This window comes from Micropterus dolomieu, linkage group LG18 (assembly GCF_021292245.1).
Source record: "Micropterus dolomieu isolate WLL.071019.BEF.003 ecotype Adirondacks linkage group LG18, ASM2129224v1, whole genome shotgun sequence".
NCBI lineage: Eukaryota > Metazoa > Chordata > Actinopteri > Centrarchiformes > Centrarchidae > Micropterus > Micropterus dolomieu.
This window is the reverse complement of record NC_060167.1, coordinates 12,767,315-12,793,822: the sequence shown is the minus strand read 5'-3', so window position 1 is coordinate 12,793,822 and position 26,508 is coordinate 12,767,315. Positions and strand designations below refer to the sequence as shown.

The window sequence follows — 26,508 nt, the reverse complement described above, 5'->3', positions numbered from 1 at the left end:
CATACTTCCACTTGCGTAATATTAACCGTCTCCGCCCCTTTCTTTCAAATAATAATACTGCAGTTCTTATTCATGCACTGGTCACTTCACGTATAGACTACTGTGATGCTCTTTTCACAGGTGTTCCCTCCAAATTGCTACATAAGCTTCAGTTAGTTCAGAATTCTGCAGCTCGTGTTCTTTCTAGAACTCCTTATACTGAGCACATTTCTCCAGTTCTTCAGCGATTGCACTGGCTTCCAGTAAAGTATAGAGTTGAATTTAAGATCCTGCTACTTACTTATAAGGCACTTCATAATCTTGCACCCCAATACCTTACACAACTTCTCCATGTTTACACCCCTTCACGTGCTCTCAGATCTTCATCTTCAATTTCTCTTGTAGTACCTTGGATTCGACTAAATACCATGGGTGCCAGATCTTTTAGTTATGCTGCCCCCGCCTATGGAACTCTCTTACCTTGATGTTCGCACAATTTGGGTAAAAATCCGGAGAAGATGACCTGCTCTTTTTGTTTTGTTTTTAAATCTGTTTCTACTGAAAATCATTCTGAACTGCAAACAATTAGTTTTAAGTGTGCTGCAGTAAACACAAAACCACTAATGGATTTTTTTTAGGGTCATTGTGTATAATAATTTCTATGATGCATTATAATGCTTGTAACTGCTGACATTTAAATATACTTAGAGTGTGCTTAAAAGCAGTGTACTGTTATCAAATACATATGCTGGAGCTTTCCAAAGGAGTTTCTGCAGTTTCATAAAGCACAGACTAATGATTGTATTGAATATTATATAAATAATAATGTTGAAATGATAGCTTAAGATTTCCGCACAAAAAGGGCAGGGTTTTAGTTTTTAACACATGGCTGCTTCTAAAACAAATTACTCAAATCAACTTAGACCAAGCAGACTCCTACCGATGCAGTGTGCATCAATAAATCACTTTCCTGTGGATATAAATTTCCTGCGGTAATATTATTTATTGCGCATCCTTGACAACTTACTCACCTGAGGAAGGGTTGTTATGCTTGTTGCCAAGGGATGGTCATTAAGTGTTACCAAATATAGATTTGTACTTTCCGTTAGATTACATCATGAATCGCTAATAGCAGAGTTTTTGATTGTTTTGTTAACACACTCACTGGAGAGAAAGAAAAAATGCACCAGTTTAGAACTTGTCAATCATTCTCTGTTGGTATTATAAATCCCCTGTTCGTGTTACTGGATTGCATCTTAAATGCCACTCACTAATGAGTTCCTTCCACATCATCCCCTGGTATTTTCTGCTGTTGGGTGTTGAGATGTCAGCAGGAAGGAGTTTACTTTTCAGGCTTTTTTTCCCATCAGCACTTGATAGACAGACAGGCAGCTACATTATTAATCCTTTGGGAAATCGTGGTTTTAGCAGCCAGGCGAGAAGTGACATTGCAAAGCTCAAATGAAAAGAGACGCTGATAATGATGATAGTAATGCAAATAATGAGAGAAGTTATTAGTGTGACAGACTTGTGGGAAAATGCACTGATTGGCATCTTTACATTTTTCACAGTGACGTTTAAAACTGTGTAACTCCATACTCAGACCGTGTGGGCTAAAACACAGTTTGGCCACAGCAGGTGGACAGCTTTTCTATGACGTTTGTCTTAGTCTGTTTCACTTTCTTTCAGATAGGTTTTCCATGTTGTTTCTCACTTTGAAGCAAATCATTGATGATGACCTTGGTTGCCAGTGTACCTATCTGATATAATAATACTTTCTCAGCTGTGAATCTAGATAGTCCTGTAGATACACAGTGGATACTAAATGAAAATAAAAATGGAACTGAAAGTGGAGATGAGGATGATAAGTATAATTGACCTCATAACAGAATTGATTTCTGAATGTGTATCTTTTGTATACAAAGTATAATGACAATAACATCATGAACAAACAGACAGTTAAAGTGCATACAAATGGAGAATTTGTTTTTCTCATTATACGCTCCACTTACTTGGTTTTCCAGAGATTTCAGCCACATCTCATCAGTGTACAGATTTTACTTATTTGTCATGGAGATGGTTCAGTTGTTGTCACACTGGCGGCATGACTCTAGGGATGGAAATGGCTTTAATCCAGACTAAAATATCTCAGCAACTATTGGAAGGATTGCTGTGAAATGTTGTGCAGACATGCAAGCCTCTGACTTTGGTTGTTTGTGGTTTTGAAGGAAATGTATTGGCACTGAATGGATTGCTATGGAATTTAAAAACATGTTCCCCTCAGGGTCACCTTTTATAACTTTGGTGATCCCTTAACTTTTCATCTAATACCATCATCAGGTCAGAATTTTAATTTGTCCAATACTTTTACGTTTAAATACCTGCAAAACGAATAACTTTCCCATCAGCTGCACTTTATTTAGTACTTTGTTTACTGCTAATTATTAAGTGTTGGCGTGCTAACAGGCTAAACATTATACCTGCTAAAGTCCAGCATGTTGCACATTGACATTAACATTATGCACAATTGTCCACAGCCCTGGCTCTGTAAATGTAAAACAACACAACACTATCGCAGCCTTTCTAGCCATGGTGTGTGTGTGTGTGTGTGTGTGTGTGTGTGTGTGTGTGTGTGTGTGTTAGGTAACGTTAAATAACTAACTTATTGGTTTGCAAAGATATGCTGTTGTTGTGATGTTAGCAATAGTAGCAGGAGAGTTGTGAGTATTGCTGGTGTGATCTCTTCCCCTCTGCATGTTAGCTTTGGAGCAGCAACTGTAGTAACAGTTCGTTAACCCACAACTTAGCTAACATTGGTTCTATTTCGTATAGGCTTCGCCCTCAAAGGCTATCATTATTGGGTTTACCTCTTCCGCGTGCCTGTGTGGCACTGAGAATTTTAGTCTACGCCCACCCACAGCGTGGGCCTCTCCTACGTCCGCACCTTGTATATATACAACGGTGAGACCCAGCCATCGGCTCCCATTTTTCTTCAGCACGGAGCTGTCTAAAGAGCAAAAGACTTTCCAGCTGGAAAACAAGAAGAACGATGTCTTCCAGCAAGCCGGCCAGAACGGGGCGAGATGCCGCGGCGTCGGGGACAGGACTGTGTTCTCCCACCCCCTGGTGAAGCGTTTCCTTAGGGGGGTGCGGAGGCGCAGGCCGGTGACACGGCCTGTTGCCCCACAGTGGGATTTGCCGCTGTTTACGAGCCTTAACCCAAGCCCCGTTTGAAAAAGTAACTAAGAATTTTAAGTCAAACTGCTATTTCTAAGGTCAAGAATAATGTCTAAGCACAAGAATGAAACAGCGTGATGGATAAGGATGTGCACAACCCCTTTGGATGACAAACAGTTTCTCATCAATCCATTTAAGGAGAAAACATGCTGCTAAACCACAGTAACATGTCATATTTGAAATGTCAGTTCCCCCAAATGAGCAAAAATGTTATAAAACACTATATTTCCTCATTTGCAACTATATGTATCTAGCAATGCAGAGAGTTTTGGTTTTATTTGCAATGGTTTTTAGAAATCTGTATATGTGTTTGAGATTTCTGCCTCCAGCCCAATACAAATGCAAATTAAAAAAACAGCAACAGCAACCTCTGTTTTTACAGAAGCACACAGTTCTGTCTGCTTTCTACTGAAGATGCAGTCCTCGTTAAAACAGATGATTGTGAGATCTGTGCATTATCAAGAGTAATGGGGGACACTGTTTCTAGAAAGAGATGTAACATTTAAACAAGCTTTATACTGGAATTGTTTGCTGGTCGTATATTCCCCCGTCATCCCAGCCCTCCCAGTTTTCATAGATGTGAGGTGTATTGGTCTGGCTCTCCTCAGCTCGGCTAACCCTGGGAGCAGGTCTAATCTTCCCCTGTCACCCCAACCCTGTCAATACTTTAATTAGTCTGCACGCTACACCAAGCAGCTGTTTCTCCAATCAGCAGCCCATTCCACAGGCAATCTCTCCATCGCCATGAGAGGCTTTTCATTAAGGCAGCCTGTGGCGTTTTTTATCGCTCACACAGCGACCCCTCTCCCTCTCTTTCTCTCTCTCTACCCTTATCGCCTTCCCTCTCTATTTCTCGCTCCACTCCCTCTCTCCCTTCCTCGCTCTCCTTCTCCTTCATCATCGGTCCCTTGAGTGGGTGAGTGAGTGAGTTGTGAGAGAGCGAGAGCGAGGCAGCTGGCTTTCTTTGTCGCAGCAGTCTGAAAGCCAAGATTAGAGATTTGGTTGGCATGTGACATGAGGGAGCAGTCTGGAGGTCGCACAGGTTAAGATGGAAACCAGTCACAGCTAATCTGCCTGCGATTTGGCAAAGAAATGCATTAGAACAACACATAAAGTGCATAGAATCAATATTTTTATATTAACAGTGGATTAAGAAAAAGGGTTTGCAGAGAATTATTGCTTGACTCTGCAATTCCTCTCAGGTATTTGGAGCATTTTAGCATCTTTCAGCTCGTTGTTTTGGTTTGCAACTTTACTGTGCACTGTTGCCAGTGGATATTTTCAGCAAAAATCTCAACAACCTACACAAAACCCAAATGCAAAGCACCAAACAGCAGACAAAGCTAGCATCTAACTGGTGAACATAGTGGAGCATTTAGCAGCTAAAAGGAGTTGGTGGAGACTGAAAACAGAATATTGGACTTATCTTCACCAGGTGGCCAGATACAGGACTCCAAATGAATGCTAATGTTGCTCTTTCCCTGCTGGATGTGCAGCAACTCTGCAGCCGCTGAGAAAAGCCAGCAGATCAGGCAAAAGGTGGTTCTAAGTTGGTGCAGCCAGAGAAAAGCAACTGCAGTTGCCGGACTCAGAAAACTGCAGCCACTTTGCTCCCGTGAAGCTTTAATGTCATGTGACATGGTGACGTTTTGCGGCGCTGGCGAAAGTCTAACAAAATTTCTAACCAGCTTGCCCTAAGTACAGCATGCATCACGTTATATCAGCGCTGCGAAGCACCGCATGAAGTCAAACCTATTATGCACCTATTATGTGAGAGTTTTTTTTTCTTTACAGCTTGCAGCGCTGCCTCCACGTGTTACACATGGCTCCTAGAGATCTGTGGGACCTGCTAGGTTTATACTCTGTATAGTGTATTTTGTCTCTGATTCGTAGTGATTTGTAAAGCGAGCAGCAGTTAAAAATCTGCTCTAAAGCTAAATGGAAGGCAGTGTGGTTTCCATTTAGAAAGATTTAAAAACAGGAGTAAATTGTTCACCTCTCCTGGTTGTTATTAGATATCCGGCAGCTGCGTCCTGAATGTGTTGCTGTTGTCTAATGATCTTTATGGGAAGACCTTTGCAGTAGTGCACCTTGCTGGAGAGAGAAGGCTAAATTACTTTTTTCAGAACCATGTCTCTATGAGAGATACTCGCTGTTTGTTTGGATGATAAAATTTAGTAATTGAGTAACTTCTAGCTTGGCCTTCAGTGTCAGTAGTTCAACACAACATATACAGTATTTGCTGTATAACATCTTGTGCATTGACCAAACTTAACACAATACAAACCATGAAACTCTTTACTTTTATTCGAGTTAATTTTCTAGATTAGTGCTTTTGCCAAGAATTAAAGGAATATTATTCCATACGCTCTCCATCCCTGCATTTTAACAGCGTAATGTTCCCACACATAAAAGTTGTTTCCCTTCTAGGTGTTTTAAGATCCTTGCTCTTTGCTTTGACCTCACTCTCCCACCCTCACTCCCTCCCTCTCTCATTAGACAGATGCATCGGATCAGTATTCCCACAAGCAGCCTTCTCAAGGATGTACCCTGATTAATGTCAATTCATGTTATATTACAGCAGGGTGCACATGAGTTCACAGCTAAACGGGAATTTCACACCACACATTTTGTCAATTTAGTAAAGAGACACCAGGCTAATGGGCTTAGTGGAGGTTTTTGTTCTACAATGTAGGGCCGCAAATCACTATTATTTTCAGTATTGATTAATCTATTGATTATATTTTTGATTAAGTGATTAAATCATTAGTCTATGAATTGAGAAAAGATCATGACAAAATAAATGCTCCTAGGAGGCCAAGATGATGCCTTCAGGTGTCTTTGTTTTATACAAGCAAATTTACAAAAACCAAAGATATTTAATTTACAGTCATACATAACAAGCAAAGCAAATCCTCTCATCTGAGCTGCTGAAAATTAACTGAAACTAATAATCAATTATCAAAAAAAGTTGCTGATTGTTTTTTGCCCATCAACACATGGATTCACCGACTTGTGGTTTTAGCTCAGTTCAAGAAATATCTTATTTTGCTGTTCAGTCTTTTTTTTTCTTATCCAAGATCAGGTGTCATGTCAAGCACCATTTGCATTACATTATTAAACTTGATTGAGCTGAATTAAAAAACAGATAATCCACCTTTAGGAACTTGAAAAGTTAAATAACTTAAAGTACCGTGGGGTCTTTTTTTTTTATACTTACTTTTACTATAAGATGTTTTTTAGTAGCATGATTTACCTTTTTGGCAGTTTTTTGTTTCCTACTATCAAATTTCTCTAGATTAAACACTAGTTTGCTTATTTGTAGGTTTTTGCAGTGTAGAATGCATTTTCATCTCACCTGTCCTGCTCAAATCCAAGCCAGGTACCTGCTGACCTGAATTTCACAGAGCACGAGATTCAGTTCAGCTGCACATGTCCATTAGTGGAGACTGTAGAGACTTTTAGCCTTGAATCTGATAGTGTGCCGAAATAGAGGTTTCACAACTGGTGGGAACACACAAGGGCTTAGTGGAGTCTTTTGACCTAGAATATTCTAGTAACACATGTAGACCCTCTTTCAAGGTGGTGAGCCTTCAGCACCACAGAGGACAAGTCAGTGTTTTACAGATAACTGGTGGATAACGTTTCTACACACTCATGAACACACAGACACACACACAGTGGTGACCGCTGAGTGACTGGTTCATCCACAGCCGGTCTGGGAGGCTGATGTTCGTTGGCCTCTCCTCTCGCTGTCTATTTAATAATTCAGCACACCTGAGCAGAAACACATTTGCCGTATCTGCTCCTGTTTGGCCAGCAGAGCGTGTAGATGGCGTTACAAGCTCCCAGTCTGCCTCCCTCACTGTCATTAGCCTCCCCCCTCCCTCCGCCTCGCCCCTCCACTTCATGCCTCCACAGTAATAAAACTGAAAGTGTGCATGCTCCTCTTCGTTCCTGCCATTTCCACTCCTCCCTTGTTTCCTCCTCCGTTCCTCTTCTCTCCTTTCCTTTCCTCACCACTCTTCTCATTCCTACTCCTCTTCCTACATCTTCTCTCCCCTCTCGTCCATTGTTACCTCCTCTCCCCACCTTTCCGTTTTTTTTCTCTCCTCTCCCCTCCTCTATTGTCCTTTCCTCTTCCTCTCCTCTCCATTCCTTTCCTTTCCTTACCTCGCATCTCCTCTCGCCTGTCTTGTCTGATCTCCCTTGTTTCCTCCTCTTCTCCCTCATAGATTCCTTACCTCTCTCATGTTGTTCTTACCAAATAAGATAGAGAAATCCAACAAGAATGTGTTGCATAATAATATATTACTTTGGTGTATTAATCAGAATCCTTGTTAATTGTTGTTATGTGTACACATACGAGGAATTTGACTCCGGTCTTACATTGTTCTCAATGTACATACACAGAACAAGCATCAACAAACAGAACAACAAGCTCAACAAAAACAGACACAAACTACCATGTACAGATATACACATACACTCAACCAACAACATTTGTTGACATCTAGACAATAGTGCAATGGAGCAGAGTGCAAAGGATGCTGGAATAAATAGTTTTTGTGCAGGTATTTTTATTTACATGAGGTAGGTGGATATGAGATAGATAGATAGATAGATAGATAGATAGATAGATATATAATATATATATATATATATATATATATACAATGTGAACAGCGACTGAATTATAACAATGAAATGCTATACAGGTGAAGTAGATGTTAAGAGTCAGGGTTATTGTACAGTGAGTTCCTGACACTGTGTGTCTGGCATTAACTGTACATCAAAGTAATCGGCTGTGGGTAGAAACTGCTCCTGTGTCTGACTGATTAATTAATAATCATGTGCATTGATAAAGTATTGGTGGAATGCCATTAATCTACTGTAGAAAATGGAGAGAACATTGCTTTCAGCTGGCCTACAAAGACAGGTGTAGCTCCGACAAGGAATTAAAAACATTCAAACACAGATCCAGAGGATTTTCAATGTGCAGCAGATTCTGGTCCTGCTGGCGAGTGTATAAAATTCCTGTAAGAAGTGATTGAAAGGATGACACTGGTTTTGCCAGCCTAAGCAGGTTGGCAGCGTGTCCCAAAGCCTGAGGGTCTGGACATTTCCTTTCCTCTCTCCTGCAACTCCTTTCAGATGTATGTAGTCTCCTCGTATTCATACCCCTACTCCTCTGCCCTGTTTCATTTTCTGTCCCCTGCAGCTATCCAAGGAAATTAAGTTGCTTCCCCTTCCCTTTTTAACTCTTCCCTTCTCCAGACTCTAAATGTCTTGCAGAGAGAAAGTGCCTGTTTTTGCTAGCCTCAGCAAATTCAGGAGATATCCATAGGAAAGGAAAACAATGATTCAATACAGTGTATGCTAAACAAACAGTATGAAATTATGGTTTTCAAGGTAGAAATACAAGATTTTTGGAATGAAGGCATTGAATTCTTAAAACTAAACAACAACAATAGATTCTACTACTAAAACGTATTGGTTAGGTTTAGATAACCATTGCCATAACCGATAGTGATTTTGCGCGATTTAAGTCCATAGTCAACAAAGGAATTAGTGTGCTCTTAATGCTGTGATGCGGTGGATGGAACATGTGCATCTGGCATTCATGCAGGAGACTGTAGTTAAATACCTAAACTTAAACACACCGTAAACATATTTTATTTGTGATAACCACGATCTTTCCCTAAACTTAACTTTGGGTTGCTATGCTCCTGTATTGTAGCAAGCAAGACTTGTAAAATCGTTGGCCAAGATGTCTGAAATTACAAAGCCATCAGTTTTTGTTATGTATTTCTGGTTAAATCATGTCACCATAGGTACGGTTATAAGCCCTTTTAATGCAGTAGTGTAAATGATGCTCAAACCTAACCATAGCATGACTATATTTTATTTGCCATAGCCATAAACTTTCCCTAACCTTAACTACACTGGATCTCCCATGTGCGATAGTGTAGGAAGTATGATTTTTTTAAAACACCAATGCAATGCCAGGGTGTTTGGATATTGCATCGGTGGGCTTCAGGGCTCCACCAAGTACACGCCACAGCTCGATCGAGAGAGAGAGACAGACAGACAGACAGAGAGAGAGTGGTCGAGCCTGGTGAGAGGCTAGTGGTAAGTGGTAGGGCAGCAGGAATCAGTCAATCTAGTAAAAGTAGGTGCCACGGCAGATGTACTGAAAGGTCCTGTTGTTCGTCTGACACACCTGAGCCATGCATATAGTGGGTCGACTGCACTTCCCAGGGGGTTGTGGGGGTGCAGCTGTTCCTTCCTAGTTCAGTGGTGCCACGCTGGCTTACCTGTGGCTCTGCAGCAGTCAGAGTTGCCTTTGCTCGCGGTGGCCCGCTCTCTGGGGAAATCATCACCCTGCTGGCTCCCAGTCCATTAAACAGACACTCATTCTGCATGTGTGTGTGTGCATCTACGACAGCAGACGCAGGTCGGGTCTGCAATCCTCGTCCGCAAATGAACAAATGAAACACCAATTGAATAAAAATAGAAAACGGCAGTTTCAATAAACGTCCAGCCTTTTTCCTCGACCAGGGTCATTGATTCAATGCATACACAAGCGTTTCATCTGTTTCAGGCTATTTGTCAATATAAAGTCATTGGAAGCATCCATTAGATCACCAGATATTTTTTTGTTTTGGTGGCTGTTCACCAAACCCACAGAGGTGTTTTATCATGTCCAGGCTCTCAGACTATGTGTAAGCCCTCTGAGTATCTATTATCTGTGTCTGTACATCTTGTGTAACACCCAGGATTTCTAGCAGACAAACAGTATTTCAAAGCCTGCCTATTGTTGAATCTGGATTATAATTTATCACTCAGCTGTGAGCTGCTGCAGACACTCATACAGCGGGCCAACATACAAGGCCTGCTTGATTGTGGTTTACCATTGTGTGGGAGAGCAGGCAGGGAAAATGACATTTTGAAGTCTGGAGAGGGTTATTGCCTACTTTGGTTATGTTACTCTCCTGTGTTGTGGGGCATAACACCTTTTTATTGTGATACTGAATAGTATTTACACACCTTTTAGGACAGATTAGTATAATCTGTAATCATTATGTTCAATTGCTCTATGCACTTTAACCTAACCTGCTTTCCTCTAAGTCTACGTATGTATGGAAACCATTAGAGGACCAACATAACACTTCATTTTTACAGCACCGTTTAAGATTTTCTGACAAGCTCTTCTGCTAAGATGTTATATTTTTTTGGGATCCTGTAGTCAATCCTCAATGTGTTATTTGAATTTACAAAGCTGTATTTTTTTCACATCTACTTTTGATAAACATTAACAGTCTTAAGAAATTGGTATCATTGTTGTAACTATTTTTCAGACTCTCAGACAACTCTCTTTCTGTTTTGATCTGTTTGGCTGCAAAAGAATTGGCCAAAATAAAAGAGGCTGTAAAATATGTGTTCACCTTTTTGACTTCAAACGCCACAAAGTTGTTGTAGTTTTAGAAATCCTATTAAATTAGAATCACCCACCTTGAAAGGACTTACAGAGCCTTCGTCCTCTTGAGGGTGTTATGTCTTCTATTGTATACTACGCTATGTAAATGCACACAGGCTTTCCTCTAATAACGTACCTGTTATTACAAACTGACCTCAGACCACTTTCTGCAGCAGCAGCAGTTTTGGGTCTCACAACAAAGTGCTGATGGCTGGCATACCTTTCTACCTGCAACACCAGACTGCTAATGTATATTACACACCAAGTCCCTGAAGTACCTGTCAGTGGAAACTCAGTCTTTTTAATTACAGCATTGCTACTGGGCGGGAGAGTCATGAAAAAAAATAATCTGGAGGTGAAAAGAACTGTGTGTCTGGTGTGTTTTCAGAAGAGCTAAGGACCAATGAAATTATCCATGTAGTCTTTTATCCTAATAGTTTATTACTGTTTTCAGTCAACCGTTATTGTAAACATGGGTTAAACATGGGCCTGCCTTTCTTTTTGACTGAAATTCTCATGTTTGAAATATGCATAATAAATAAATTTTACACCTTTTGATTTTCAAACTAACCTTCAGATAAATTGAGGAAATACAGCCTGACAGTGATACTGGAACGACTGCCTGACCAGTAGCCTAAATTACCACATAGGAAGGAAAAATATTCCACTAAATGTACATTGCTTGGATAATACAAATGTAGTTTTAAAGGTAAAAGCCCATTCAAGGTTTCTGTATTCTTGAAAAACCTTTATTAAGACCCTTAACAAGCAGATGATGAAAAATCCTCTCCGCCACACACTGAAGGGCAAAGTCACAGGGAGTTACTGATTTGCATTGCTTTGACCACAGACAAATGTGCAAATAATTATCATATAGTGGGGGAAGTGACAGAGATGGACGAGGTTTGTTCTCCGCTGCAACCTGTGGAGGCAAAGATGTGGAGCTTTGATTAAAGCACTCTGAGGCTGAATGTCCAGAGAATCCCTGCTCTGAGGTTTAAGTTGTAGAGGCAAGATTGTGGATTACTTTTCAGCTCTATAGAGGAGAAACACAAATAAATAGCTGCCACTTTAACATAATTTTAAAAACATATGAAACCTACAGAATATTAGCAAAACAGTTCAGTTCAGATCTCTTATTGTTCCACAAGTGGAACGTCTTTTTTAATTACAAAAAACAATGATACAATTATAGACATCAAAAAGGTACTAGCATGTAATACAAATAAATTAAAACTGCAACAGTAACAGTAGGGATCACATCAAAACGTAAGTTTGTGGTGTTTTAGAACTTTTATTGCACATGTGATAAATGAAAACTTAAACCTGTTGTGTCTGATTTTGGTCAGGAGGATGGTCTAAGATTGATTGAAATTTCCATGTGATCTGCCAACTTATGTCTCACAAACTTCCCCATTTCACACATTCAAATAGCCATACCAACAAATGACTGACTGATTCTGAACACTCTCAGCCTATACAGACAGGATAGTCTTTACCTTCTCAGTGTCTTTTATACTGCCTCAGTATTCACATCAAACATCAATTTCTTGTCAAGTTAAAGGTTCTCTATGGAGCTTTAGAAGCTATGGAGGAATGTTCTTCCGTGTGGGTCACTGTTTTGTTTGACTTTGTGCACACATATGAGGACTTACAATTCCACTTACAGCTCTTGACAGTTTCCAGTTCTCGTCCATCAGCAATGGCCTGAGGAGGTTCATTTGAACATTTTCAAAAGGTATAGTGCCTGGTGAATTCAGTATTTCTCAAAGATGGTGCAGAATATATGTGTATGATAAGTTGCCTGCATGCATGTCATGCTACTCTATATCATGTTGTGTTAATGTAATGTCACATAATGATATGACACAATATGTGATTCAGTAAATATGCAGGTAATTTAATATATGATTCAACATGTTTCTAAACCATTTACTGCTCTTCACAACCAAAATCAAGGGTTTCCAAAGCGATAAACTCACTAATTTCAGTTCCAAGTGTGAGCTCTTGCTCTGTTATTTATCTAAAGGAAATTAGAACATAATTATATTTGGAAGACCTGTTTGGACTTGCTCTCTCTCTCTCAGTTTCTCTCCTGCTCTTGCTGTCTATTCTCCTCTCTACAAACAGTACGTTATTAATGCTGGGAAGCAAGCCTCTCCAAACAAATCACATATTGTAGCATCAGACACAATATTATTCATGTGATGTCAGTCACTTGTCAGTATGATTTGATTAAAAATCTGGTTTATGAATTCAGCATCTGCTGTCACTTCCCAGTGCAGGGCTTTTTTTTATCCTCCATCTTGTATAGTAATAACCACTTCTGTGTTCAAGGTACTTTCCAAAGCATGTCATTATTTCATGATGCACTTTCTAACTGAAGACAAAAGGGAAATCATTACAGCCCAATCGATACTGGACTGAGATTGATGTTGATAGATATTTCAGAGTTTAAAAAGTCTATCTTCTAAATTGTGGAGTTTCCATCCATGATTGTTTTCTGGCAGTGTTCTTCTTCACTGCCTTTGTTGGCGCATTGTTAACGTTTATGCCGTGTTACTGCCTCCAACTGTTGATAGTGGTAGAATAGAGTGAAACCAATGGCAGGAATTGCGGCATCAATGTGCTTTTGTGTGTGTGTTCTTATGCACATGCAAGTTTCAAACAAAACAGAGACTCAATCTTAAAAAACATTGACTGTGACCAAAACCACTCCCGCATTCACTAATTCACTACCCCTTATATAATAAACACTGAATAGTGAGCAGGTGTCACGCTGTGTGCCTGCCTGCCTTGTTTAGTTCTCAGTTTTGTTATTTTAGTCTTTTTTTATGTTATGTAGTCTATGTTATTGTTTATCTGGTTATCTGTCAGCTGGTGTTTAGTGGTGTTTTGGTATTTTCCTGATTTCAGTCCTGTTCCAGTCTTATGTATTAGTTTCTGTACCATCATGTTTGAGGTCTGTCTGTTTGCTAGGTGTCTATTTATGTTCTCTTCCAGTTTCATTAATAATCTGATTTTGATCATTCTGCTTTAGTCTCTGTGTAGCCTTTATTATTATTATTCATCCGCAGCTTTAAGTTACTTAGTATCTGTCTTGTCTCGTATCTTAGTTCCTAGTTCGGTGTCTTAGTTCTTAGTCCTGTACTTTTAGTTCATGTCTTAAGGGTTTACTCCTGGTCTGTGTACTTCTGTGTTGTTTTGCCCATGTCTGCTCTGAGTTCTGTTTTACCTTAGCTTCTGTCTGTGTTCTTTGTTGGTGTTAGTTTATTTGTGATCTGTCTGCTTGTATTAATTTATTTATATTACTCTGATATGTTTAGTGTTGAGTAACTTGTGTTATGTCTTTTCCCCCCTCAGTAATCTGCCTGCCTGCTAGTCTCTCTGTTTTGCCCTGCTCTCTGTGCCTGCTTGTGTCTCGTTAGTCTCATGTCTCTCACCTGTGTATCCCCACCCAGCTCGTTAACCCTGTGTGTATGTGTGTGTGTATACAGGTGAAACTAACATATTATATAGACTCATTACATGCAAAGTGAGATATTTCAAGCCTTTATTTGATATAATTTTGATGATTATGGCTTACAGCTTATGAAAACTCAAATTCAAATCCAAATTCAAAATCCCAAATTTAGAATAAAAATTAGAATATTGTGAAAATGTTCAGTATTGTAGGCTCAAAGTGTCACACTCTAATCAGCTAATTAATCCAAAACACCTGCAAAGGGTTTCTGGGCCTTTAATTGGTCTCTCAGTCTGGTTCAGTGGAATTCACAATCATGGGGAAGATTGCTGACCTGACAGATGTGCAGAAAACCATCATTGACACCCTCCACAAGGAGGGAAAGCCTCAAAAGGTAATTGCAAAAGAAGTTGGATGTTCTCAAAGTGCTGTATCAAGGCACATTAATAGAAAGTTAAGTGGAAGGGAAAAGTGTGGAAGAAAAAGGTGCACAAGCAGCAGGGATGACCATAGCCTGGAGAGGATTGTCAGGAAAAGGCCATTCAAATGTGTGGGGGAGCTTCACAAGGAGTGGACTGAGGCTGGAGTTGCTGCATCAAGAGCCACCACACACAGACGGGTCCTGGACATGGGCTTCAAATGTGGTATTCCTCTTGTCAAGCCGCTCCTGAACAACAAACAACGTCAGAAGCGTCTTACCTGGGCTAAAGAAAAAAAAGAACTAGTCTGTTTCTCAGTGGTCCAAAATCCTCTTTTCTGATGAGAGCAAATTTTGCATCTCATTTGGAAACCAAGGTCCCAGAGTCTGGAGGAAGAATGGAGAGGCAATCCAAGATGCTTGAAGTGCAGTGTGAAGTTTCCACAGTCTGTGTTGGTTTGGGGAGCCATGTCATCTGCTGGTGTTGGTCCACTGTGCTTTATTAAGTCCAGAGTCCAGCGCAGCCGTCTACCAGGACATTTTAGAGCACTTTATGCTTCTTTCAGCAGACGAGCTTTATGGAGATGCTGACTTCACTTTCCAGCTGGACTTGACACCTGCCCACACTGCCAAAAGTACCCAAACCTGGTTCAATGACCATGGGATTACTGTGCTTGATTGGCCAGCAAACTCGCCTGACCTGAACCCCATAGAGAATCTATGGGGCATTGCCAAGAGAAAGATGAAAGACATGAGACTGAACAATGCAGAAGATCTGAAGGCCGCTATTGAGGCATCCTGGTCTTCCATAACACCTCAGCAGTGCCACAGGCTGATAGCATCCATGCCACGCCGCATTGAGGCAGTAATCCATGCAAAAGGGCCCCAAACCAAGTACTGAGTACATATGCATGATTATACTTTTCAGAGGGCTGACATTTCTGTATTTAAAATCCTTTTTTTTATTGATTTCATGTAATATTCTAATTTTCTGAGATTTTGAATTTGGGGTTTTCATAAGCTGTACGCAATAATCATCGAAATTATATCTAATACAGGCTTGAAATATCTCACTTAGTCTATATAATATATTAGTTTCAACTTTTAAGTTGAATTGCTGAAATAAATGAACTTTTGCACGATATGCAAATTTTTCGAGTTTCACCTGTATATGCTTGCTTGTTTCCCTTCAGTTTTGTCCCAATCATTGTAGCGTGTAGATTCTCTCTGTCTGTCTGTCTGTCTGTCTGTCTGTGGTTGTGGTTGTAGTTTGCGCTGTCTCATCCTGTTACCTGACTGTTCCCTGTTTGTTCTTTGGTTTTTGGATTATACTCGTTTTTTGGATTTTCTGTTGGATCATCTTATTTGCTTGGACTACTATTATTTTGGATTATGGACTCAGCCACTCAGTTGTAAGTGTGCTCGCCTTTTGTTTGCTTAATAAATTTCTGAACTGCACCAGTCAGCCTTAGTGTTCTGCATTTGGGTCCACCAAACTGCTCCACCACCCTTCCACACCACAAATCCTGAAAGCAGGAAACTGAGATTTCAAAAACTTACTTATCGTTATCATTTTGTGTCATCAGTGTCCCGCAAATGTAATTTTCATTGCTTTGAGGGATTGTTAAAAAAAGAAAGTATCCTGACTGAAAACATCACTAACTGACATGGGATATGCGCAGCCCAGGAGCAGAGGGCTCTGCAGCGGGTGATTAAAACAGCTCAGAAGATAATTGGTACCCATCTCCCGAGCATCAGTGATATCGGAGAAGTGAGATGCCGATGCAGAGCCCAAAGGATACTAAAGGACAGTACCCACCCAGCCACAGCCTGTTCACCCTGCTGCCTTCTGGGAAGAGAGATAGACGTTTCTGCTGCCACCAGACTGCAAAGCAGCTTTTCCCCCCAAGCTATCAGACTTTTAAACTCAAATTCATTGTCAACCCTGCTACATTGAATGTAGTTTATTTCTGTTTACCATTTTTATATTTGCTTTTATGTTACTGTATATTTTCTGCTATGTAACAGAAGAGAGTTACAAACTCAATTTCTCTCCACAACCTGTTGTAATGTGACAAATAAATCTACCTTGTAATCAGAAATTAGTGTATATGCCACAAACACTACTGTTTTCGTTCCATTATGGAATATTTGAGCACATTATTTAGTCGATACATTTTACACTCAAATAAAACGGCGGACAGTAATATATAGTTAAATAGGTTGATTTCGGAAACGGCAATAGATCCATAGCACTACAAATCAAAGACTCCACAGGGTACCTTTAATTGAGCTTATACCATAATTAGTACTAACATTAGTTAACAGGGATGATTGCTAAAATAAATAACACATTTAATTTATTGATGATATTCTGAACACGAAATGCATGATTTAGTAGTTCAACAGTAAATATGATCCTTAAAAAGATTAGTTCTTGGTAGAAAGAACTAAAATAATCTCTACAACTCTAGTAAAAAACACATTCGGTAATCTCTCTCTCACGTGTGTGTGTGTGTGTGTGTGTGTGTGTGTGTGTGTGTGTAGTCAGGTAATAGTAGTAGTAGTAATCCCTGTTTTGCTGAAATTGCTCATGTGAGATGAATTATCACCCAACTTGATTTTGTGTCCAATCTCAGGAATATGCACATTTCTGTGACATATTCCTGTGTAATGAAATCTTTACTGACATAAACCACAGCTAATCAGCCTCCTGTTCATCCTGTTTCGCTGCATTTAAGCGTAGCAGTACAGCAGAGGAGGCTTGTCCATGTGTTATCGTGATGTAATGATGTGACAGTTAAGCTCTGCGCTCTCACTTGGTAAAATGGGTCATGGCTGGATATCGGCATAATTACCCTTCATTGGCCAAGCTGTCCTTGAGCAGGAAATTAATATTTCTCTATTATGTGCAGGGTCAGCTGATGTGTCCTTCAAATTTAATACATGACATTACGTTGGTGTAGACTCATAGGACACAGTCATGTACTGTACACAAACAAGTACAAACACACACACACACAGTCATCAGTAACATCCTAAAAACCTTCAGGAAAAGAAACCTATTAATCAATCTGATGCGCAACAACATACATCTTCTGTCTCAAAGTGTCAGTTATTTCCTTCAATATAACTGCCTTGAAACCGATTCTCATTCTGTATAAGGAGGCGCAGAGCAGCTCTCTTTTTGTCCACACCAGGGACAGCACTGCAGCAAAACCAACTAGAACAAATCCACTGCAAAAAAAGAAGCCTGTAAAGAAATAAAATAATAATCCATCCATCCATTGAACAGATTGGTCCCCTGGCTGCATCCTGATCTCAAAGTTTTCTTTGTTTCCTGGACTCAAAGTAATTATTTATACATTCAAAGAAAAGTGCCATCAAAGACTGTCAACCATCCGTAAACTTAAATGACCTTATATTGCCCCCCATGTCTTCTTACTGATGTACCAAAGTATTGTTCAACCCATCCTGCTCTACTGCTCCACCTGTTTCTTCAACTTGCTCTCTGTCACAAACCGGGTCGAACTCACATGCATAACCAACACAGCTGCCAAGATTATAGGCCTCCACACACACAACCTCTCAGAGCCTGTACTGTTAGGCCATCAAACACATTGCAAATACAAAAGCACAGGACATCATCAATCACCACTTCATTGTACTGCCCTCTGGGAGCAGGTACAGGTCCCTGAGGTGCAGAAAGGCTGGGTTTGGCAAAAGCTCGATACCCTGCAGACATAGCAGCCATATACAGGTTGACTCGCTAGGGAAACGACAACACTTGTTTTCTATGTTGTTTTCGCCTGCCATTGCTGTTGTCACTGGTGTGCGATGATGTGTGCCTTCCCAGTGATGTACAGTGCTGTGAAAAAGATTTACCCCATTAACTAACTAACTCTGGGAATCAACAAAGGATTTACAGCAAACAATGTGGGAAATCCTTTAAAATAAACTATATACCTATATATCTATATATCTAGCAAATATTACAGTTTAAAAGCTGCAACCGTAACAAGGAATGGTAACCAAATGAAAGAGAGAGAGAATTTGTTGACATTGAGCTAATGCTCAATAAATAATAAACAAAGCAAGTAATGTGGCAAGAGACTCTATTTCAACCCAAAGCACCATATTACACAAATTGGGCCTTTAAAAGTAACAATCTGTGAAGTCCTACAAGTAAATTGCTGTTTTGCCTTAACGGCGTTATGACCATCTGTGGTGTGTTTTCTTTGCATGTGACTCCTGGAGAAAAAAACATACAGAAACTATAGCAAATGTGCCCACTGTGATTCCCAGCATGCACGGCTGGTGTGTTGACATTCATCGATTCACATAGATGCTCAAAGTGAAGCAGGAGTCACTCAAATAGGGCAGCACATCTGGTGTTTCAGGCTTGGAACAAATAAGCAAGTGATACTTAAATACACATTTACCTCCTATAGTCAGAAAGCTGGCTGATCTTCAAAATTATAACATATAAGTAAATGAACTTGAGTCACAGTAAACGCCAAAGTCATGTCTGGGAAATGCAAAACAAAGCACAACAATAATGACCACTTGTCAGTCATGTTTCAAATCAATCTTATTGGTTCTTTCCTCATTTCCTCCAGGCCCCCCAGCTCGGCACTTTGATGGGTGTCTATCTGCCGTGCATCCAGAACATCTTCGGAGTGATCCTCTTCCTCAGGATGACCTGGTTGGTTGGAATTGGAGGAGTCATTGGGACTTTCATCATCGTCTTCATGTGCTGTTCCACAGTGAGTGTGTTACCAGCTCTTATTTTAGCCCCTTCAGTTGCAGCACACTTGGGGGGTTGACCTTGTTTATCCTGAAGTCACTAAAGAGTGACCTTAAACTGGAGAGCAGCATATTGTAGCATACATGGCAGCAGATAGTGTACAGGTAATGAGCTGTGCAGTAGTAAAAGATACCAGATGTTCACTGTTATTACCTTCATTTATAACAGTGGAGGTTAAAGTAGCTAAGGAGCTGCTGGCGTTAGCCTTGGGTAATCGATCATGAGAAATTTAGTTTATCATTTGTACTGCAGATATCACTTTAATACTGTATCTGTGGCTGGTTTTGGCCATGGGCAATGTTGCAAATGAGCAGCATTTTAATACGAATGTGATGACGTACCTTAATTTGTAAGATATTTATTTCACTGGATTAGCTAAAATTACACATTCCCATCTGGTTATTTCATCTATAAATGGTTCTTCAATTGTTCACCAAGAACATTTGCTCTATCATGAAATATATAGATATGGTAGTGTAATATTACATCCCGTCATACCAGGGTTAATGGCTATAATTCTCTTCTCAGCCACCTCCTCTGTGTGGTCCCAAAAAACCCCGAGCACAAAGCCGGTCTGCCTCTTCCTGTCTGAAGCTGAGATTTAACGGCCCTACAGACCACTGCAAAGAGTCATAAATTGTCAGAGTCTCTAAATACAGACTGTAAATAACTTAAGTCTCCTGAGAAAGAATTTATATTTACCCATGCACACAATCTATAACATTACATTGTTAATTCAGTTCAATTAGTAAATGTTATCCCTAACAATCAGTTCATGTTAAAGGACAATGTTGACGATATTTTTGTTTTGTCAACAAATCCTATGACAAGGCCAAAACCAACAGTGTTATAGTGTGTGTTGCCCCAAGCCCATTAATTCCCACTGAAGACCTAACTCTTCAAAAAATGGTCATGATTATTACTTTCTTTCGTTTTTCTCTTTTTTTATGGCTGAGTAATTTCTTAAAACAGCTGGGAATTGTCGTTTTCTACTCAACAGGAGTAAGTGATACATTTGTTAGGGACTATTCAGCTGCTTGTGAGTATTTACACCACCAGTGGGGACTCAACTTAAAATACACTTCAGTGCCTGTTTTCATGCTAATGAGGTAACAAGTCACACAGTGCAACAGTTTGGCCCAGTGATGTGTTTTTAATAGTTTTCTTAATAGATAACAATGGAGGTCTATTACACAGAAGTGTAAGTTATATCAGGCTTTGGATCAATTCTTGGTTTTTGAGGTGATTTGTTGACAGCAAGAATTGACAGAAAATTAAAACCTTGTTAGCATCTCCCATTCTCAAGTTTTCAACTTGATTCCTGCAATCGTCACCACTCTCTGAAGTATAACGTGCAGCTTTAATTAGAATTTACCAAATACATCAGCCATCCTGTTTTCTACCTTACACACAGATTTATACATAAGGTTCCTTATCATTGCTCGACATGTGGATCAATGTGTGACTAGCACACACAATTATGTCCTCATAGTTAAGAGTTTTATTGCCTGTGGGAAACTATTTTTACTTCCTAAAGTGGTAATATTGACCCTATTTCAATCCAACAAAGCCATATTAAGGCAGCATTTCAAGAAAGGAAGTTTTATCTTATTTTAGCCAGTTTGATCATATTGGACATTAGTGGATGATTGAAACGTTGCTGTGACTGCAGTCACGTGACATCAGCTGTGACGGCTATCATCAGACATGTGCCAAACAAGGCCCCCTTTGAGGTATGCAGAAATAAGGGATCTGCGAATCTAATCTGTAAAAAGAACAAAATGTATGATGACACACTGTGATGTTCCCTGGTTCCCATTAATGTCAGTGCCATGGAGCTGTCATGTGTCAGAGTGACTTTGGTGTTGGACTGACACCCTGTCGTGGCCTTGAGACTCGAATTACAAAAGACAGTGTCCCACAGGATCGTCAGCGTTGCTGTCAGTGATCTGAGTGGCTGTTGCAAACTGATTGTGTTTGACTTGTTTGATGCATTTGATTGTCAGGGAACATGTAATGTGCCTCCTCACCGAATGCCTAACATGTGATCTATTCAGGAGAAAGGAGTTATTATGTACGTTATTGTACAGGGCAGTTAAATTCAAATTGTGTGGTCTGTCAGCTGTCAGGGTTGTGTATCTTTTCTCTGGTTTGCCGTGTGCGTGGCAGGACTGTATGTTGGCGTGTCTGTGTGTTTGTGCAGCCTAGATTCTCCTCTAGCACAGATGTATTTATAGAACAACCCCCTCAAATCCCAACCATAGCAAAGTTGCCTGCACAGACACACAGGCAATATGCTTCCCAATCATGTTTCTCTGTGACAGTGTAGAGATGGCTTTGAAACAGCCAACAACTGACAGAAAGCTGTTTTTTTTTTTTTTATTTACTGTTTTTGTATTGATTGTTTTACTCATTTGAAAACTGATACAACATGTAATTGCTGTAGATGCATTTTGGGGGCAATATTAAAAGATTGATATTCTAACTGTAAATTTTTAATCAAACCAAGGAGGGCCAATCTAGTGGACAGTTTATAATTGTTTTCCAGTGGTGATGAACGTAAGGACACAGTATAATTGTTGGTGTATTTATTTTCTAAAAGAGGAAATATTCTGTGGATGTTGCTGAAAAAAAACTGTAACTGTTACTGTAAAAAAAAAGAAGATCAAAGTTGGTTCAGACTCACTCAGTTCAAGTCATGCAAACACACAAAAATAGATGCTATGCTATATTTCTTTACATGTCATACACTGGTGAATATTTAACATCTTAAACATACATTCTGTTCCTCCCTCCTTCACTCGCTCATTTTTTCTCACAGTTTCTGTCTTTCTAACACACACACATGTACACACACACACTTATTTTTTTATCAGTCACACCAAGCTTATAACAGAGCCCCGGGGGCGATAAGCCTGAGCATGAGCGGTGTGTGAGAAACCCCCACCACTTTCCTCCTGAGCTCCTTACATAACACATAACCACCTAGCCCTCCAGGGGTTGCCAGCAACACACCGCAGGATTGTGTGTGTGTGTGTGTGTGTGTGTGTGTGTGTGTGTGTGTGTGTGTGTGTGTACATACATGTATGCAGCAATCCCCACTTTAGTGAAATCCACAGGAGTTGAAATGCAGAGGAATCATGCATGCTATAAAGCTCAATAACATACAGCGTGATCCCATGATTTATTCACATTAATGCATGATGGGATATCACTGACAGGGCACTTTTTATTAGATGCTCAATCACAGCAGCACGTATCTGTAGCTGTCGAGCACTTTACGCCATTATTTTTCCGTCATGCAGCATTTTGACATAACATTAAGGAGTCGCCGAACCCGCGGCGCGTTCTGGGAATTATTATTAAGTGAGGAATGAGCCTCCATGTGGAACAACTCTAACACATTATACCATTAACCCTGAAATTATACACGCAATCATTTTAAAAGTCACTATATGATTGCAGGCAGCGCTCCAAAAGTCTGAATATTCAGACATGCGCTGCAATGTATTTTGGTCCCATGTAATGAATGCAGGCACCAAGATAAAATGAGGTTTAATATTCTAGATGGAAAGTCATCTGTTGTGTGGCCATACTCATTACTTACAGGTCTTGAATCCTAATGCTATGAGGGGAAGGGTGGTCTGCCCTCTGCCGTGACTCATTTAAATGCTAAGGATGCTTTTCTCTCTTCATCCCTTTCATTTTTTACTCTCATCTCTTTTGCTTGCTCAATTTCCCCAACCCTTTTTACATTTTACTGTCTCATTATTTCCTCTCTTCTCATCCTCTCTTTTGATTCCCTTGCCTCTCTTTCCACCCACCATCTACCTGTCCTCCTCTCTCTCTGTCACACAGCTGCATCTCGTCCTCTTGTGCTCAGTCTCCACGATGTCAGTCTGAAAGTAAAAATCACCTCCATCTCCTTCACCTGACACTTTTGCCTTCCACAGTTTACCATCCACGGGGATTTCAAGTGATAAACAACACTCACAAAATAGACTTCTACTGTACCATTGTGTGTGAATTGATGAAGTTGTACTTGACAAAACTATTCTGCATTTGTGTAATGAAGCATGCTAATGAAGCACGCTCTCGGGGCAGCGCGAAAACTCCATTCCTGTCAAAACCAATTTCCGTTCAACTCTGAGGTCGACTAAAGGCCAAATCAGAGTTTGTCTGTAGCTTTGGGAAGAAACAGAACTAAAGTGTCCTTTGCAGTCAGCGTCGCGGGTATATCAGCAAGTAGACTTTTCTTAAAAATGAAAATTAGCTTCTTCATCAAATACATTCTTCAGGCTCGGCCATAATCATGATGGCTTAGCAATTATTCAACTGTCGCTAGCGTTCACACTGCCTTAGAAGGAAGGATATTTAAGCTGTCTGCTGTCGTACCTCATATGAACAAGACAGATGGTGAGCATAATCTGACATTTTCTACTGGCACGCTTGGAGGCCAGAGGGCGTGTGGGTGCATGTGAGTTTGGAGGTACAGGCACTGACTCCAGGCTTCATAGAGCAAGATAGTATTAGGAAAGCAGAGTACGTTCTATACTTTATAGAACAAAATCTCAAACCTTCACACCTTACCTGCACTGCCTAAAAGTGGGACAATAAAGCAGGCCACAGGCTCTGGGTCAGTGGGAAAAAAGATGCTGCACATCCTGCAAAACTATGGCAGAACACTGCTGTCTCCAGTGCTAGTCCACCAGTCAGTTGCTATTTCAGACATGAGGTCATCAGGTAACGTGATTGGGCCTTTTTGACCATATATCATCTGACCAGGGAAAAAATGAGAGACAAAAATATGAAAAATTAAGTTTGTCTAAAGTATCTGCTCCTTATGGAACATAATTTTCATTTACATTTGCAGTAAATCAAAGTGTGACCTTCTGAGATCAGCGAAAACTTTGCAGGACGGTCGGAGTGATCTTCTGTGTTTGTGACAGCAGCTGATTAATGACATTTGTTAATGTCCCTGTCTGCAGTGACACTCAGAGGGCAATATAGAATAAAAGTGGGGCACAGTTAAAAGTAAAGGTAAAGTTACCAAATAGGATTTCTTAATAAAAAATTCTCATCTGCTAGCTGAACAGTGACAGACCATGAGGAATTAACCGGATAGAAGTGAAATTACCAATTTCATCAGAGACAAAATGCCTGAGTTCTGAGAGGTCACAGTTGCAAAAAAGGGGATAAATTGACCGTTTGCTAAGCCCCACCCCTCTTAGTTACTGGCAAATGTCCCTGGCAAAAAGGTCATATGTACAAGACAGTGAAATAAGGGAGTAACATTGTTTTCGTAAGGAGGGTAGAGATATTGTGTCCTACACCTTGTTAGAATGCTTATGATATACTTCAGAGGACAAGCTACCTTAGCCTTGAAGCTGTAGGTAGTAAACATAGAGTGTACAGTATAAAGCAGTAAACAAGTTAGCTAGACAAGCTAATGTTTAGCTTTGATGTTAGAGCAGATAAACACTGTTTAATTTATGCCTCACACTTTTGTTCTTGTGTTTGGTTTTGGAAAGGCTAGAAAAAAGAATCCACCCTCCAATGCACAATCGCAGTTTTATCGTATGGTCAATTACTATTTTTCCCGGAAGCCTGGAGGGAATCGTGTTTGGTCATGTGTGTCTCTTTCTGCAGCTAGTCTCGCATACCACTGGATCCATCAGTCTAATATTTTCTGTGCACATTTATGACTGTTTGCTCAAGGACCTTTCGTGGTTGCAGTGAATTACAATTTTTGAAAATCCTATTTTTTGACTGAGCGTGTCATAAAGTTTAGACTTGCGCCTTTTCAGCAGAATTCAACATTTTATGATATGCGTTATAACCATAGATTGTATGGTTATAACATAGCATAAAACATTTCCGGCAATCTGCAAAGCTAAAAACAAAGCTTACCTAAATTGTTACAGATGACATTTTAGGCCTTCGTCATGGCCTGACATCATCTTGAACCAGAGCATCTGCAGATTAATTTCATACCTTCAGGCATAATACAAGATTAATAAATCACTGTTTTTGTTATCTTCGCCACCATCTTGATAGTTGGGGAGCTGATAGGGACAAATGAGTGAGATTCAACACTTCTTTGTTTTGGAGGGGAGATGGAAGTATCAATCAATCAAAATCCATCAAAATTTATTTATAGAGCACTTTAACAGCAATCACGAAGTTGCACAAAGTGCTGTACAAAGAAAGGAAAAAAAAAAAGCAAACATCAATTTACAGGTTATCACATACATATAATGTATACCGTTAAAACACTAACAAATGAGTTCCAGATGGAAGAGATGGGTTTTAAGACAAGTTTTAAAATCTGACATTGAGGAAGCCTGTCTAATGTTAAGAGGAAGGGCATTCCACAATTTCGGAGCTGCCACCGCAAAAGCACGGTCCCCTTTAAGTTTGCGACGGGTTTTAGGCACTCTCAGGAGAAGTTTGTCAACTGACCTGAGCGAACGGGTGGGTGTATAAGGATGAAGCAGCTCAGATAAATAAGGGGGGGCAAGGCCATTCAAGGATTTAAAAGTCAGTAAAAGAAATTTTAAATCTGTCCTCAATTGAATGGGTAGCCAATGGAGTGAGCATAGAACTGGGGAGATGTGTTCATATTTACGTGTTCCTGTTAGAAGACAAGCTGCAGCGTTTTGCACCATCTGGAGACGGGCGAGAGACAATCCATTCATCCCAACGAAAAGTGCATTGCAGTAATCCAGTCTAGTAGTCACAAAGGCGTGTATAACTAGATTTAACCACGAACCCAACGTGTTTATCCAGTTTCATATCGCCATCAATTTTGACTCCTAGGTCAGTGATGGTTGGCGTGACATTCTGAGCTAGGGGGCCTAGATCGAGGTGAGGGGGGGAGTGAGTCCCAGGGGTGCCGTTAAAAACCATCACCTCCGTTTTGTTTTCATTAAAACTTAAGAAGTTGAGAGCCATCCAAGCCTTTATGTCCTCTAGACATGCAAACAATGGTCTGAGAGTGTCATCCTTACTCAAAGGTACATTGATCTGGCTGTCATCTGCATAACAATGGAAAGAGATGCCATGTTTCCTAAGTATTGAGCCAAGTGGGAGGAGATAAAGGGAAAAGAGAAGAGGGCCTAGAA

The 26,508-nt window shown here is 40.2% G+C and overlaps 1 protein-coding gene across 1 annotated transcript in view; it reads left to right on the top strand.

Moving 5' to 3' along the window:
- The window catches only part of slc12a5a (solute carrier family 12 member 5a), a 183,240-nt gene that overhangs the window by 134,638 nt on the left and 22,094 nt on the right, over positions 1–26,508 (top strand). The window contains exon 4 of the mRNA XM_046075103.1: positions 19,197–19,343. Coding sequence (XP_045931059.1) covers positions 19,197–19,343 — 147 coding nt within the window. The remainder of the gene's footprint in view (positions 1–19,196; positions 19,344–26,508) is intronic.